Source organism: Suncus etruscus, chromosome 17 (genome assembly GCF_024139225.1).
Source record: "Suncus etruscus isolate mSunEtr1 chromosome 17, mSunEtr1.pri.cur, whole genome shotgun sequence".
Classification (NCBI taxonomy): domain Eukaryota; kingdom Metazoa; phylum Chordata; class Mammalia; order Eulipotyphla; family Soricidae; genus Suncus; species Suncus etruscus.
This window is the reverse complement of record NC_064864.1, coordinates 1,633,670-1,648,345: the sequence shown is the minus strand read 5'-3', so window position 1 is coordinate 1,648,345 and position 14,676 is coordinate 1,633,670. Positions and strand designations below refer to the sequence as shown.

General features: G+C 46.0%; 1 protein-coding gene across 2 annotated transcripts in view; it reads right to left on the bottom strand.

Moving 5' to 3' along the window:
• The window catches only part of RUFY2 (RUN and FYVE domain containing 2), a 34,834-nt gene that overhangs the window by 18,153 nt on the left and 2,005 nt on the right, over window positions 1–14,676 (bottom strand). For both annotated transcript variants that reach the window (XM_049790496.1, XM_049790495.1), the window contains exons 2-10: window positions 11,473–11,590; window positions 10,684–10,785; window positions 9,601–9,724; window positions 8,379–8,440; window positions 6,603–6,668; window positions 5,518–5,587; window positions 3,249–3,350; window positions 2,341–2,457; window positions 1,326–1,493 (exon numbers count right to left, since the gene is read on the bottom strand). In XM_049790496.1, coding sequence (XP_049646453.1) covers window positions 1,326–1,493; window positions 2,341–2,457; window positions 3,249–3,350; window positions 5,518–5,587; window positions 6,603–6,668; window positions 8,379–8,440; window positions 9,601–9,724; window positions 10,684–10,785; window positions 11,473–11,590 — 929 coding nt within the window. The remainder of the gene's footprint in view (window positions 1–1,325; window positions 1,494–2,340; window positions 2,458–3,248; window positions 3,351–5,517; window positions 5,588–6,602; window positions 6,669–8,378; window positions 8,441–9,600; window positions 9,725–10,683; window positions 10,786–11,472; window positions 11,591–14,676) is intronic.

Sequence of the window (14,676 nt, the reverse complement as noted above, 5' to 3'; positions counted from 1 at the left end):
CAGGGGTCTGGAGATGTGATAGCAGTAAAGCTTAAATGTACATGCGTGGACATGACTTTGATCCCCAGCACTGTCAAAAAATAAGAAATTCAGATACATAATTTTTTTTGTTGTTTTTTTTTTTTTTTTTGGTTTTTTTGGGCCACACCCGGTGACGCTCAGGGGTTACTCCTGGCTATGCGCTCAGAAGTCGCTCCTGGCTTGGGGGACCATATGGGAAACCAGGGGATCGAACCGCGGTCCATCCAAGGCTAGCGCAGGCAAGGCAGGCACCTTACCTCTAGCGCCACCGCCCGGCCTCTTTTTTGTTGTTTTTTGTTTTGTTTTTTTGGGGTTTTCTTTTTTTTTTTGGTTTTTGGGCACCCCGGCAGTGCTCAGGGGTCACTCTTGGCTGTCTGCTCAGAAATAGCTCCTGGCAGGCACGGGGGACCATATGGGACACCGGGATTCGAACCAACCACCTTTGGTTCTAGATTGGCTGCTTGCAAGGCAAACACCACTGTGCAATCTCTCCGGGCCCTAGATACATGATTTTATTTGATCTGTGATATCATTTCCTTCTTCCTCCCTTCCTCCCTTTCTCTCTCTCTCTCTCTCTCTCTCTCTCTCTCTCTCTCTCTCTCTCTCTCACACACACACACACACACACACTTTCCTTCTTTCTTTTCTTTCTTTTCTTTCTTTCTTTCTTTCTTTCTTTCTTTCTTTCTTTCTTTCTTTCTTTCTTTCTTTCTTTCTTTCTTTCTTTCTTTCTTTCTTTCTTTCTTTCTTTCTTTCTTTCGTCTTTCTCTTTTTTCTTTCCTTTTCTTTTCTTTTGTTTCTTTTCTCTCTCCTATGGCTACATTTCTTAAGGCACAGTTAGGGACCTGAACGATAATAGTACAGTGAAAAGGGTACATGCCTTGTATGTGGCCAACCTGGGTTTGAGCCCCAGCATCCCAGATGTACCACCAGAAGTAATTCCTAAGTGCAGAGCCAGGAGTAAACTTTAAACACCCCAGATGTGGCCCAAAGCAAAAAAAAAAAAAAAAGGCAGAGGCACAGTTACAGTAAGGACATCTCTTTAAAAACTAAATCCTGGGGTGCCAGAGCGATATCATAGCTGGAAGGACAGGGGCCTTGCACACGCCAACACAGATTCAAACTCCAACATCCTATTTGGACCCCTGAGCCTGCCAGGGGTGATTTCTGAGTGCAGAGCCAGGAGTAACACCTGCGTGCTGCCAGATGTGGCCCAAAACCCAAAGGCAAACCTCAATCCTTCATACAGCCAATACTGCCAAGTTCTATACAAGAAAGGCCGAGAACTCTAGACCATCCCTCACCTGCAGCTTTTGGTACATCTCAATGTTGATGGCTTTCACTTCTTCGAGCTGCTGCCGGAGGCCGATCAACGTATCCTGCTTCTCGTGGATGTCTTTCTCCAGCAACTTCATGGCCAGCTCGATCTCCTGCTTCATGCTCACTTGGACCGCTAGCTCGCTCTCCATGTCCTGCGATTCAACACACTCAAGTCACACAAAACCTCATGCCAGTGGTTCGTATCCCGGCATCCCATCTGGTCCCCAGTGCCTGCCAGGAGCAATTTCTGAGCACAGAGCCAGGAATAACCCCTGAGCATCACCAGGTGTGACTCCGTCCCCCCCCCCAAAAAAAGAATTTCTAGTCAGTAAGTACAACTTACAAATTACATGCCCATTTAAAGGGATTCAGTGAGTCCCTGCAAATAGCATAACGATTTAAATACCTTTTGTTTTGTTTTGGGGCCACACCTGGCAGTGCTCAAGAGTCACTCCTGGCTCTGAGCGCAGAAATCGCTCCTGGCAGGCTCAGGGGGACATATGGCATGCCGGGGACCGAACCTGTGTCCATCCTGGGTCAGCCTCATGTAAGGCAAGCGCCCTCCCACTGCGCCATCACTCCAGCTCTAAAGACTTTCTTTTCTGAATTATCTTGACCGGCTTGCTGCTTCACCATCTGAGACCAGGCCTGCCTCCAGAAGACATCTCGAGGCCTATTCCAGATCAGTAAATAGAGTCTCTCCCTTGGCAAGCTCCGCAAAAGAGTATGTACAACCATGATCATTGGACCACAACAAAGGAAGAAAAAGAGGGAGAGAAAGACCCCCTGAAATGGTGGGAACTTCAAAAAAATTGGGATGGTTAAGGGATCTCCCACAGCAAGGATGAGAAAGAGATCTTGCTTATTTATTTGAAAGGACTGGAACTGAGCCCTGGGCCTCGCACATACGTACACACGAGCTACACTGCTGACAGCAGGGTTTTACTTACAGCAACCGGAGAAGGAACGGGACCCACCCCATCTCCACTGAGCACCCACCTGTCTCAGCTGCGACTCATCGCGAAGCTGCCTCCTGGCTTCGTTGTACATGTCGTCGAGGCCCTGCCGAGACTGCTTGTACGTTTGAAGCTCAGTTTCTACATCCACTTTAGAAACCTAGAAAAAAAAACACGATTTATTTTTTTGACTTTTGTCTTCACCAGGTGACTCTCAGAGGTACTCCTGGCTCTGTGCTCAGAAATCACCCCTGGCAGGCTCGGGGGACCAGATGGGATGCTGGGATTTGAACCACCGTCCTTCTGCATGCAAGGCAAATGCCCCACCACTGTGCTCTCGCTCGGGCCCCAGACTGGGAATTTCTTTTTTTGGAGGTCACACCCGGCGTCACTCAGGGGTCGCTCCTGGCAGGCTCGGGGGACCCTATGCGATGCTGGGATTTGAACCACCGTCCTTCTGCATGCAAGGCAAATGCCCCACCTCCGTGCTATCTCTCCGGCCCTAGAGTAGGAATTTTTTTTTTTTTTTGGTTTTTGGGCCACACCCGGTGCCGCTCAGGGGTTACTCCTGGCTATGCGCTCAGAAGTTGCTCCTGGCTTCTTGGGGGACCATATGGGACGCCGGGGGATCGAACCGCGGTCCGTCCTAGGCTAGCGCAGGCAAGGCAGGCACCTTACCTCCAGCGCCACCGCCCGGCCCCTAGAGTAGGAATTTTTTTTTTTTTTTTTTTTTTGGTTTTTGGGTCACACCTGGCAGTGCTCAGGGGTTATTCCTGGCTCCAGGCTCAGAAATTGCTCCTGGCAGGCACAGGGGACCATATGGGGCGCCGGGATTCGAACCGATGACCTCCTGCATGAAAGGCAAACGCCTTACCTCCATGCTATCTCTCCGGCCCCTAGAGTAGGAATTTTTGACACACGACAGTCCCTTTACAATCCCTCTCGACTTACCTCCAGTTGTTGCTGTGTTTTCATTATAATCAATTTATTTTCACTTCGTAATTGATGGTTTTCTTCCTGGAGTTTAATGATGTTATTCTTCGCTATTGCTAACTAGAATTAAGAAGCAGGGGCAGGAGGAAGACTGTAAACTTATTTGCTTATTCTTCCTTTACCATCTGGACATAATAAGAATACATAACAGAATATAAAAATCCTAAAACTATTAACATGTCTCCTAAAATTACAGAAACTTTCTTTTTGTTTTGTTGTTGTTGTTGTTGTTGTTGTTGTTTTGGGGGGGGGGGTCACACCCGGCAGCGCTCAGGGGTTTCTCCTTGCTCTAGGCTCAGAAATCTCTGCTGGCAGGCTCAGGGGACCAGATGGGATGCCAGGATTCAAACCACCTTTCTGCTGTGCTAGCTCTCTGGCCCCAGAAACTTTCACTTTAAAAACATGCTCGCCATTCTACCAAGATGCCAATTAAGTAGCTATCTTCTGATTTCTGTCATTTATTCCTTTTGATAGCTGAAACAAACTTTGAATATTCAAAGTTTCGTTGATCTGACTACAGTGAATCCAGCAAGCAAAGTGCCCATGGAAGCAGTCTGGTTAAGAGGGCCAGAAGGGTCGTGTGTGGGCCAGCCACTGCGTGTTATTCAGGTCCATCCCGCTGCTGCTCCGGAGCTTCTAGAACTTTCCCCAACAGTACTTAGGGCCACACTCGGGGAAGTGATTTCACTATCTATCTCCTAGATCCTGTAAACTTTTTTTTTTGGCTTTTGTTTTTGGGGCCACACTTGGTGATGCTCAGGGGTTACTCCTAGCTCTGCACTCAGAGAACAATGTAGGATGTCAGAGATAGAACCTGGGTCAGCTTTGTGCAAGACAAGTGTTCTCCCCACTGTACTATAGCTCCAGCTGCATCCGTTTTTTTGTTTTTCTGTTTGTTAGTTTGTTTACCATGAGCATCAGAGACTGTCTACAGAAGAATTTGTACGGGTTTACTCTGGGGAGCTCATTTCCCACGTGTCTGAAACACAGTCTGAGAACCCTGCCTAAGAATTTGCCTAACTAGGGGCAGGGAAGGTGGCGCTAGAGGTAAGGTGTCTGCCTTGCAAGCGCTAGCGTAGGATGGACCACGGTTCGATCCCCCGGTGTCCCATGTGGTCCCCCCAAGCCAGGGGCGATTTCTGAGCGCATAGCCAGGAGTAACCCCTGAGCGTCAAACGGGTGTGGCCCGAAAACCAAAAAAAAAAAAAAAGAATTTGCCTAACTAGGAGCTGGAGTGATAGCACAGAGCATAGGGCATTTGCCTTGCACACAGCAGACTCTCAAGTTCGATTCCTGGCACCCCATAGGATCCCCTGAACCTGCCAGGAGTGATTTTTGTTTTGTTTCGGTTTTTGTTTCTTGGTCACACCCAGAAATGCTCAGAGGTTCCTCCTGGCTCTGCGCTCAGAAATTGCCCCAGCACGCTCAGGGGCCATATGGAATGCTGGGATTGGAACTGGGATCGGTCCTGTGTTGGCCGCATGGAAGGCAAACACCTTGCCGCTGTGCTATCAGGAGTGATTTCTTCATGCAGAACCAGAAACAATCTCTGAGTACCACCAGATATGGCCCCCAAACAAACAAACAAACAAACAAAGAACTACCATAGAACATAAAGTTGATAAATTATGCCAATTAAAATGAATGCAGTAGGGACTGGAGTGATGGCACAGCAGTAGGGCGTTTGCCTTGCATGCTGCTGAACTGGGTTTGATCCACAGCATACGAAATGGTCTCTGGAGCCTACCAGAGCAATTTCTGAGTACAGAGCCAGGAGTAACCCGAGTGCCACCAGGTGTGGCCCCCCCAAAAAAAAACAAAAAATAACAACAACGACAACAAAGAATTTGCCTAAGTATATGTTTTTTTTCCTTAGAACTTCTTTTTTGTTTGTTTTTTTGTTTTTGGGTCACACCTGGCAGTGCTCAGGGGTCACTCCTGGCTCTACACTCAGAAATCGCTCCTGGCTCGGGGGACCATATGGGATGCTGGGATTCCAACCACCATCCTTCTGCATGCAAGGCAAGTGCCCTACCTCCATGCTATCTCTCAGTCCCCCTCCTTAGAACTTCTAATCGCCAACTCTAACTCTGATAAGTAGCCCCTACGATGATGAACACTTATCTTTATGTTTTAACTTAGTGCATTCATTCATGCACAGAATGAAAAGGGTCACGAATACAAGCCCATGAGAGAAAGACAGTTCTAGAAGGCTCCAGGACAATACCTCTTCGATCAGCTTCGTGTTCGACTTTTCCAAGGAGTCCACTCGTGAGTGGAGACTGCTGACTGTGCTGCTAAAATTAATAAAGAAAAAAATTCCTTCAAAATCTCAAGAATAAAGATATTAAAAATTAAAAATTAAACTCTAATAATGTACAATTAAAAAATAAAATGAAAATAAAGTTTTAAAAACAAAATGGGGAAAAAAATCTCCACAAACTCAAAAGCAGGGAAAACTGTACTGCCCGGCACCCCTTATGTCATCTGGCATTCACCAGCGACCCTCTCTGACTGAACTTTGGGAAATTTCACGAGTCAGATAACTCTGTGACTAGGGAATGTGCTCCCTGGGTCATGCAAGGTACCTGAGAGTAAGATGACATCCAGTTATTAACTCGAAACAAAGGTGTTCCCCCATCTTCCTCTTTCCTTTAAACCTAGTCCTTTGATCATGTAAAAGCCCACCTGGATCACTTGGCCTTCCCCATCCTAGTGGATTTGAACTGGTTTAAGAAAGGAGACCATATGGGATGCCAGTGATCCAACCTCGTTCGTCCGTCCATCCCAGGTTGGCTGTATGTAAGGCAAACGTCCAACCACTGTGCTATCACTCCAGCCCCCTGAAGTTATTACTAGTTTTGTATTTGCTGTACTCAGGACCCAATCCAAAGCCTCATCCTACATGAAGACATGAACTCTACCACTAACATATATCTCAGGGCCCTGAAATTCTTTTTTTATTTTCCCCTCCCCAGGGCCCTGAAATTCTTACTTTTTGTTTGTCTGTTTTGAGGCCACACCTCATGGTACTCAGGGGCTACTCCCGGCTCTGCATTCAGAAACTACTCCTGGTGGACTCAAGGGACCATATGAAATACCGGGAATTAATGCAGGGTCGGCTGTGTGCAAGGTAAACACCCTACCCACTGTGCTATCCCTCCAGCCCCTGAAATTCTTATTTTTGTTTTGGTTTCTGAGCCATACGTGGCAGTACTTAGAGGATACTCCTGGCTCAGTGCTCCGGATGACTCCTAGTTCAGTGTTTGGAGGAGTTGCCAGATTGGGCATCTTAGTTTCTATAATACTTACTTCAGTTGTCTGTTTAATTCTTCAACATAATTCTTCTGGTCTAATATGGCAGCAATTTGAACATTCCTAGAGAGAAAAAAGTACCTTTGTGCTAGTTGGAAAACTATTTCTTGGATAAGGTTAATTTTTTTTTTTTTTGGTTTTTCGGGCCACACCCATTTGATGCTCAGGAGTTACTCCTGGCTAAGTGCTCAGAAATTACCCCTGGCTTGGGGGGACCATATGGGACTCCAGGGGATCGAATCACGGTCCGTTCCTTGGCTAGTGCTTGCAAGGCAGACACCTTACCTCTAGTGCCACCTTGCCGGCCCCGGATAAGGTTAATTTTAATGGTAAAATATTATCTTGCCTTTAAAATTCAAGATTTTTTTTGGGGGGGGGGCACACTCAGGGGTCACTCCTAGCTATGCACTCAGAAATCACGCCTGGCTTGGGAGGATCATATGGGACGCTGGAGGATCGAACTACGGCCCGTCCTAGCTAGTACTTGCAAGGCAGAAGGCCTTACCTCTAGCACCACCTCTCCGGCCCCAAAATTCAAGATTATTTATTTTTTTCTTTTTTGGGGGGCCACACTAGGTGACACTCAGGGATTACTCTTGGTTCTCACTCAGAAATCACTCCTGGCTTGGGGGACCATATGGACACCGGGGGATCAAACCATGGTCCGTCCTAGGCTAGCATGTGCAAGGCAAACGCCCTACCGCTTGTGCTACTGCTCCAGCCCCATGAACTATAACCTTTTTTAAGTAGACTACTGGCTAGTACTTAAAAGCAAAATTTATATATTTACATTTTTTTTTTTTTTTTTTGTTTTTGGGTCACACCCGGCAGTGCTCAGGGGTTACTCCTGGCTCCATGCTCAGAAATTGCTCCTGGCAGGCACAGGGGACCATATGGGACGCCGGGATTCGAACCGATGACCTTCTGCATGAAAGGCACACACCTTACATCCATGCTATCTCTCCGGCCCAATATATTTACATTTTTTATTTGCATTTTGAGGGTGTATTTACTATTGTTCAGAGGTGACTGCTGGCTCTGGGCTCAGCGACTCTTCCTGGCACCACTTGGGGACCCATATGCAGTGCCAGGATCAAACAGGTCAAGCATAGGCAAGGTAAGCAACTATCTTCCAGAGATATTTATCCCAGGGCTATACATCTCCCCAGGTGTTTTATATTTGAACCCAATTAAATCTTGAAATGAAACAGCTTATGCAAGCCTGTGAGGAATAAGCTTTAATCCTTTAATCATAAAAGACACTATTAAAATGGGCCTCAGGAGTGATCTGTTTATGGTTCTCATCCCCCTCTTCCCAGAGGGTGCTTTGTACGTTTACTTTAACTTTCTTAATTTCCACTAAGCTTGATCGCAAAAAATTAATAAAATGGGTCTCAGAAGTCCCAGAGTTTGTACTTCCTACAAAAGCCTCCTGCTACATGATTTTTTACTTCAGGAGATATGGAAATTGAAGTAAAAACAATGCAGGAGGGGCCGGAGAGATAGCATGGATGCAGGCATTTGCCTTGCATGCAGAAGAATGGTGGTTCGAATCCCGGCATCCCATATGGTCCCCCGAGCCTGCCAGGAGCGATTTCTGAGCGTAGAGCCAGGAGTAACTGAGCACTGCCGGGTGTGACCCAAAAAGAAAAAAAGAAAAAGCAATGCAGGAACTACAGAAAAGGAAATAAAAACTACCTTGTAAATAAAATGATAGCAAATTTGTGAATAAAACAACATATAAATAAGTGAAATAATTCATGGAAATCATACCTTTCTTTATTTCCAATATCTTCTTCATTCTTTAAATACATGGAAAAATCAATCACTCCAACCTGAAGTAAATCGAGATATTTTTACCGACTAAGTAAATGTGTTAGAAATACCTGTACTTGGGCCCGGAGAGATAGCACAGCGGCGTTTGCCTTGCAAGCAGCCGATCCAGGACCAAAGGTGGTTGGTTTGAATCCCGGTGTCCCATATGGTCCCCCGTGCCTGCCAGGAGCTATTTCTGAGCAGACAGCCAGGAGTTACCCCTGAGCATCGCCGGGTGTGGCCCAAAAACCAAAAAAAAAAAAAAAAAAAAAAAAAAGAAATACCTGTACTTAGTATCACAAAAGTTGGTATCTAAACCCCCACCCCCACTGCTCAATTTGACTGGCTTAAAAAAAATGAAATACGTATACTAAAATATATGTTTATGCTTAAAATCCGAACTTCATTTTTGGTAGTTCTCAGGGGTTACTCCTGGCTCTGCACTCAGAAATCACTTCTGGCAGGCTCAGGGTACCCTTTAGGATGCCAGGGATCAAACCGGGGTCCATTTCCGGCCAGTTGCATGCTAGGCAAACACTCTACTGCTGTGCTATCGCTCGGGCCCCTCAGGAATTACTCTTGACATTGCTCCGGTACTATGTGAGATGCCAGGGATCAGATCTAGACTGACAGCATGGCAAACACCTTGCCCACAATACTATGGCTCCAGCCCCTGAACTTTTCATTCTTTTTTCTTTTCTTTTTGGTTTTTGGGTCACGCCCAGCAGCGCTCAGGGGTTCCTCCTGGCTCTACGCTCAGAAATTGCTCCTGGCAGGCTCAGGGGACTATATGGGATGCTGGGGTTCGAACCTCCATCCTTCTGCATGCAAGGCAAACGCCCTACTGCTATGCCACTGCTCCAGCCCCTCTTTTGATTTTTTTGGTTTTGGGTCACACCTGGCAGCGCTTAGGGTTTACTCCAGACTCTGGGCTCAGAATTCGCTCCAGGCAGGCTCAGGGGACTATATGGGATTCTGGGATTTGAACCACTGTCTGTCCTGGATCTGTGCTGGATTGGCTGCGTGCAAGGCAAACGCCCTACTGATGTGCTATCTCTCCGGCCCCCTGAACCTTTCATTTTAATTTTCAGCTGACAGCACTCTTCACAACTTAAAGGTATCTGGATCAAAGAACAGGTCACACAGAAACCATGCGCGAGTTCTCGTCACGCTTACTTACCTGGGAGTCTAAATCTTCTCCCTTTACACACAGATTGGCGTCAATGACATTCAGGCCGACCAGCAGCCCCACAATCACTGCTCCTTCTTCTTCCATCATAAGCGCGTGATATTCATAGAATTCGCTGTAAAAATCAAATCGCATCAGAAAAGCCTGAAACCACACATCTCCTTCACTCAGTTTGAAATTTCTCAGCACCTGATCCCAAAGATGAAACCAATATTATCCTGAAATTAGTTATTTGGGGGGAACCACACCCAGCATTGCTCAGGGGTGACTTTTGACTGTGCACTCAGGAATCAGTCCTGGTGGTGTTCGGGGGACCATATGGGATACCAGGGAGAGAACCTGAGCCATAGGGGCTGGAACAATAGCACAACAGGAGGGAGTTTGCCTTGCATGCGGCCAACCCAGGAGGGACCCGGTTTGATCCTCAGCATCCCATATGGTCCCGTGTGCCTGCCAAGAACAATTTCTGAGTACAGAGCCAGGAGTAACCCCTGAAAACCCCCAGAGTGTTGCCGGATGTGGCCCAAAAAACAATCAATCAATCACAAAGGTTAAAAACAATAACGACCAACTCCAGGCTCCAGGCATACTAAATTGTCCAACCCCAAAGTCTTTCCTGTGGTCGCACCAAAGCACTTCACAATCACGGTTGTTGCGTACCAGGTTTCTGAAGCCCTCAAGGAATTTCTGCAGTGCTCTTTTCCCCTTCCCTTCTCGTCGTTGTTGGTTGCTGCCATGAGCAGGGGTCAGGCCCAGTGCCCATACGGTGCTTGCCAAATGCTGGGCCACAGCCGCTCAATGTACCCAGCGCATGTGGTGCCATCAAACTCCTGGGCACACACCTGCCAGGTAGGTTCCTTGGGTCACAGCATCCTCTCTGGAACCACGGTCTTCATTTTCAGGTAGCCTCCAGTCAAATTACGTCCCTGCCATGATAGTCTTCCATTTTGGTTCTCCACTTATCTTGTGTCATCACTCTGTATTTTATATATCCTCTTGTAATATAAAGCAACCCTTTACAGGGAAAATAGGTACGAATCAAAGAGGAAAAAAACATGATGTAAAGGTACCAACCTCAAGAGATCCCGCTGAATAATCAGGCAACGTAAGTAATCAGCCATTTTTTTTTGCATGAGGGCTAGTCGAAGCCACGCTCTGGCACGACCCAAGGGCGTCCTAAAGGGCAGAACAAACTGGTCAGAAAGTAGTCCTAGCCTGAAGATGATAACCTATATGTTCTTTCTCAGCTTTTGTATCTAGGTCACTCCTGGCAGTGCTTGAGAGGAACAACAGAAGTCAGGCCTTCCACATTCAAAGCCTTAGCTCTGGTACTTTGGGCCTCACACCAAGTCAAATTTCTTTTTGTTTGTTTTTGGGTCACACCTGGTTACAGGGGTTAGTCCTGGCTCTGTGCTCAGAATTCACCCCTGGCAGGCTTGTGGGACCATATGGGATGCCAGGGTTTAAACCCAGGTCCATCTTGGGTCAGTCCTGTGCAAGGCAAACGCCCTGCTACTGTGCCCCAAAAAGCACTTTGGTCCCCAAATCCTAACTTTAAGAATAAAATAAAATAGAGGAGATCCCCAGCTATGCCTGGCCAGGTGGACAGTGGTATTCTCAAACCGTGTGTGTGTGTGTGTGTGTGTGTGTGTGTGTGTGTGTGTGTGTGTGTGTGTGTGTGTGTGTGTGTGCATACTCAAGGCTAACTCCCGGCACCAGGCATCATTCTTAGCAGGCTCAGGAGACCACATAGGATGCCGGAGATTGAACCCAAGTTGCCAACGTGCAAGGCAAACACCCTCCTCGATGTGCTGTCACCAAATACTTCAAAGGACAATGACAAACCAGTAACCAACCACCTACTTGAGGCCAGGTAAATCCCGGACGCTGGCCCCTATCTCCTCTGCTTCTGGGTACAACTTCTCCACCAGTTCCAAAGGGCCCCAGATAGTTTTGTTGTAACTCAAAAACGATTTCCGTACTGGAAAAAAGAAAAGAAAAGAAAACTCAAATAAGTTAAACATGCAAAAGCGTAGTCATTTCTTTTAAAATTCTGAGGATCAGTACTTTCTCCTTGCCTACACATTTTTTCCCAAGCCTTTCCTCTCTTATCATTCCTGCGGATTAGGTGCTGGGTCATCAGAAGCCTGATATGTGTCCTCAGCAGAAATCTGCCTGTTTTTCTTCCAAGTCACAAATATGCAGGCAGGTAATTAAAGACATACCAGTAATTCCTGTCTTTTGTTTTGAGCCCAGCAAGGCTTAGGGATTACTCCTGGCTCTGCACTCAGTAATGACTGCTGGTGGGCTCAGGGGACCATATAGGATGCCAAGGATCCAACCCATGCTGACTGAGTACAAAGTAAACACCCTACCCGCTGTGCTATCCTTCTAACCCCATCAACACCACTAATTCCTTTCCAGAACAAAACAAATTCCTTACCAAAACAAAGAGTCTGATGGCCTTAGTGGGTTGATGTTTCTCAGTTTATAAAATAAATTAAGGACAACTTGTTGTTTCACTTCTTTGTTTTTGTTTTTTTGGGCCACACCTGTTTGATGCTCAGGGGTTACTCCTGGCTAAGCGCTCAGAAATCGCCCCTGGCTTGGGGGGACCATATGGGACGCTGGGGGATCGAACCACAGTCTCGATCTTTCCTTGGCTAGGGCTTGCAAGGCAGACACCTTACCTCTAGCGCCACCTCGCTGGCCCCTGTTGTTTCACTTTTAAAAATGAAACGTTGTGCTACTTCTATTATTTCATTCTGAGACCTGAGAAATTTGAAGCCACTAAATTACATTTTTCCTCTTTTTTTTTTTTTTTGGTTTTTGGTCCTGGCTCTAAGCTCAGAAATCACTCCTGGCAGGCACGGGGGACCATATGGGATGCCGGGATTCAAACCAACCACCTTAGGTCCTGGGTCGGCTGCTTGCAAGGCAAACGCCGCTGTGCTATCTTTCTGGCCCCTAAATTACTTTTTCTTTATAAATAACAACCAGATCACTCACAAATCCAATGTGCTTATCATATGAATTACCCAAGGGCAAAAGTGAAGATCAGATTAGGAGAAATCTATACAGCACTAAGTACTTTATAAAAATTGCCAAAGTAGGGGTCGGAGAGATAGCATAGTGGTGGGCGTTTTCAAAAAACGGGGCTGGAAAAATGGCATGAAGGTAGAGCATTTTGCTTTGCATGCAGAAGGACAGTGGTTCAAATCCCGGCATCCCATAAGGTCCTGCCAGGAATGATTTCAAAGCGCACAGCCAGGAGTAACCCCTGAGCACTGCCAGGTGTGGCCCCCCACAAAAAAATTTTTTTTTTCAAAAAATTATTTTTTCAAATATTTGGGGCCAGAGAGATAGCATGGAGGTAGGACATTTGCCTTGCATGCATAAGGTCATTGATTCGAATCCCGTCATCCCATAAGGTCCCCCAGCCTGCCAGGAGCGATTTCTGAGCATAGAGCCAGGAGGAACCCCTGAGCACTGCCAGGTGTGACCCAAAAACCAAAAACAAACAAACGAAGCATAAAACATTTAAAATACTTTAACTAGATGGCAATATATTTTGAATTTCTTGAGAAGTAATTATATCAGGATCCTATAATATATAATGATTGGCAATATAACTGTTATAATACCTGCAGTGGTGTGTGACTGACAATAAAAAACCAAATAAGATCCCCATGTAATCAAAAAAGAAAAAACTTCAAGCCCTCAGATTAGACTGATGACTTGCTAAAATAGTAAAAGAAATGTTTTGAATTATCATATAGCCCTTAGAAATATGCTAAAAACTTATATGTAAATGGAATTATCTCCACGTCATATCAATTCCTTCTTTGGAAAGGGGATAAAATCAGAACTGCTGTACAATTCAGAGATACCAGTTCTTGGCATCATTCCCCAAAACATAAAACATATATCTGAGGGGACCAGAGAGAGTACAAAGGCATGGTGCTTGCCTTGCATGTGGACGACCCAGGTTGGATCCCTGGCATCCCATACAGCTCCTAGCTTGCCATATGGTCCCCTAAAAACCAGGTGTTTAGGATGATTCCCAAGCCCTAAGCCAGGAGTAACTCCTGAAAATTGCTGGGTATGGCCTCAAAATAAAAAAAAAAAAAAAACCACCCATTAATTCAAATGGATATATGCACACCTATGTTTATCACCACACTTAACAGGATTCTCAAGATGTGACCAACTATAGATGAACAGATCATAAATTGTTATACATATTTAGTGGAATGTTACAAGCTCTAAGAAAGAACGAAGCCATACAATTTGCAGCAACATGAATGGAACTCATGTTGAATGAAGTCAAAGGAAAGGGATAGATATAGAATTATCTCTCTAATATGTGTCTTTAAATGTACATAGCAAGGTCAAAAGCAATATAATGGGAAAACAGATCCAGTTAAATTGGTTGATGCTGGGAAGCAGGGGCATTGGGGTTCCCTGAGAGAGAGAGGGGGTACGCTGGTAATGGGTATAGTACTGAAATTATGTGCCCAAGAAAACGTTATTAATAGAATTGTAAAATCATAGGGTCTCACCTAAAAAATGTTCGGGACCAAAGTGATAGAACAGTGGGTATGGCATTTGCCTTGTTTGTGGAGACCCAGGCTCAATTCCTGGCATCCCATGTCGTCCCCTGAGCACCAGTAGGTGTGGCCCCTGAAAAAAGAGGGTGATGAATTGGTACAGGGACAGGGTGTGGCTTAAGTCTGAGCTCTGCAGAAAACTTTTTTTTTTTTTTTTTGCTTTTTGGACCATACCAGGTGACGCTCAGGGATTACTCCTGGTTCTGCACTCAGAAATCACTCCTGAGGGCCGGAGAGATAGCATGCAGGTAAGGCATTTGCCTTGCATGCAGAAGGTCAGTGGTTTGAATCCTGGCATCCCATCTGGTCCCCTGAGCCTGCCAGGAGCGATTTCTGAGCGTAGAACCAGGAGGAACCCCTGAGTGCTGCTGGATGTGACCCAAAAAACAAAAAACAAAACAAAAAAAAAAAAACTGTCTTAATTTTTAAAAAGCGGGGGAAAATTAGGACTGGAACA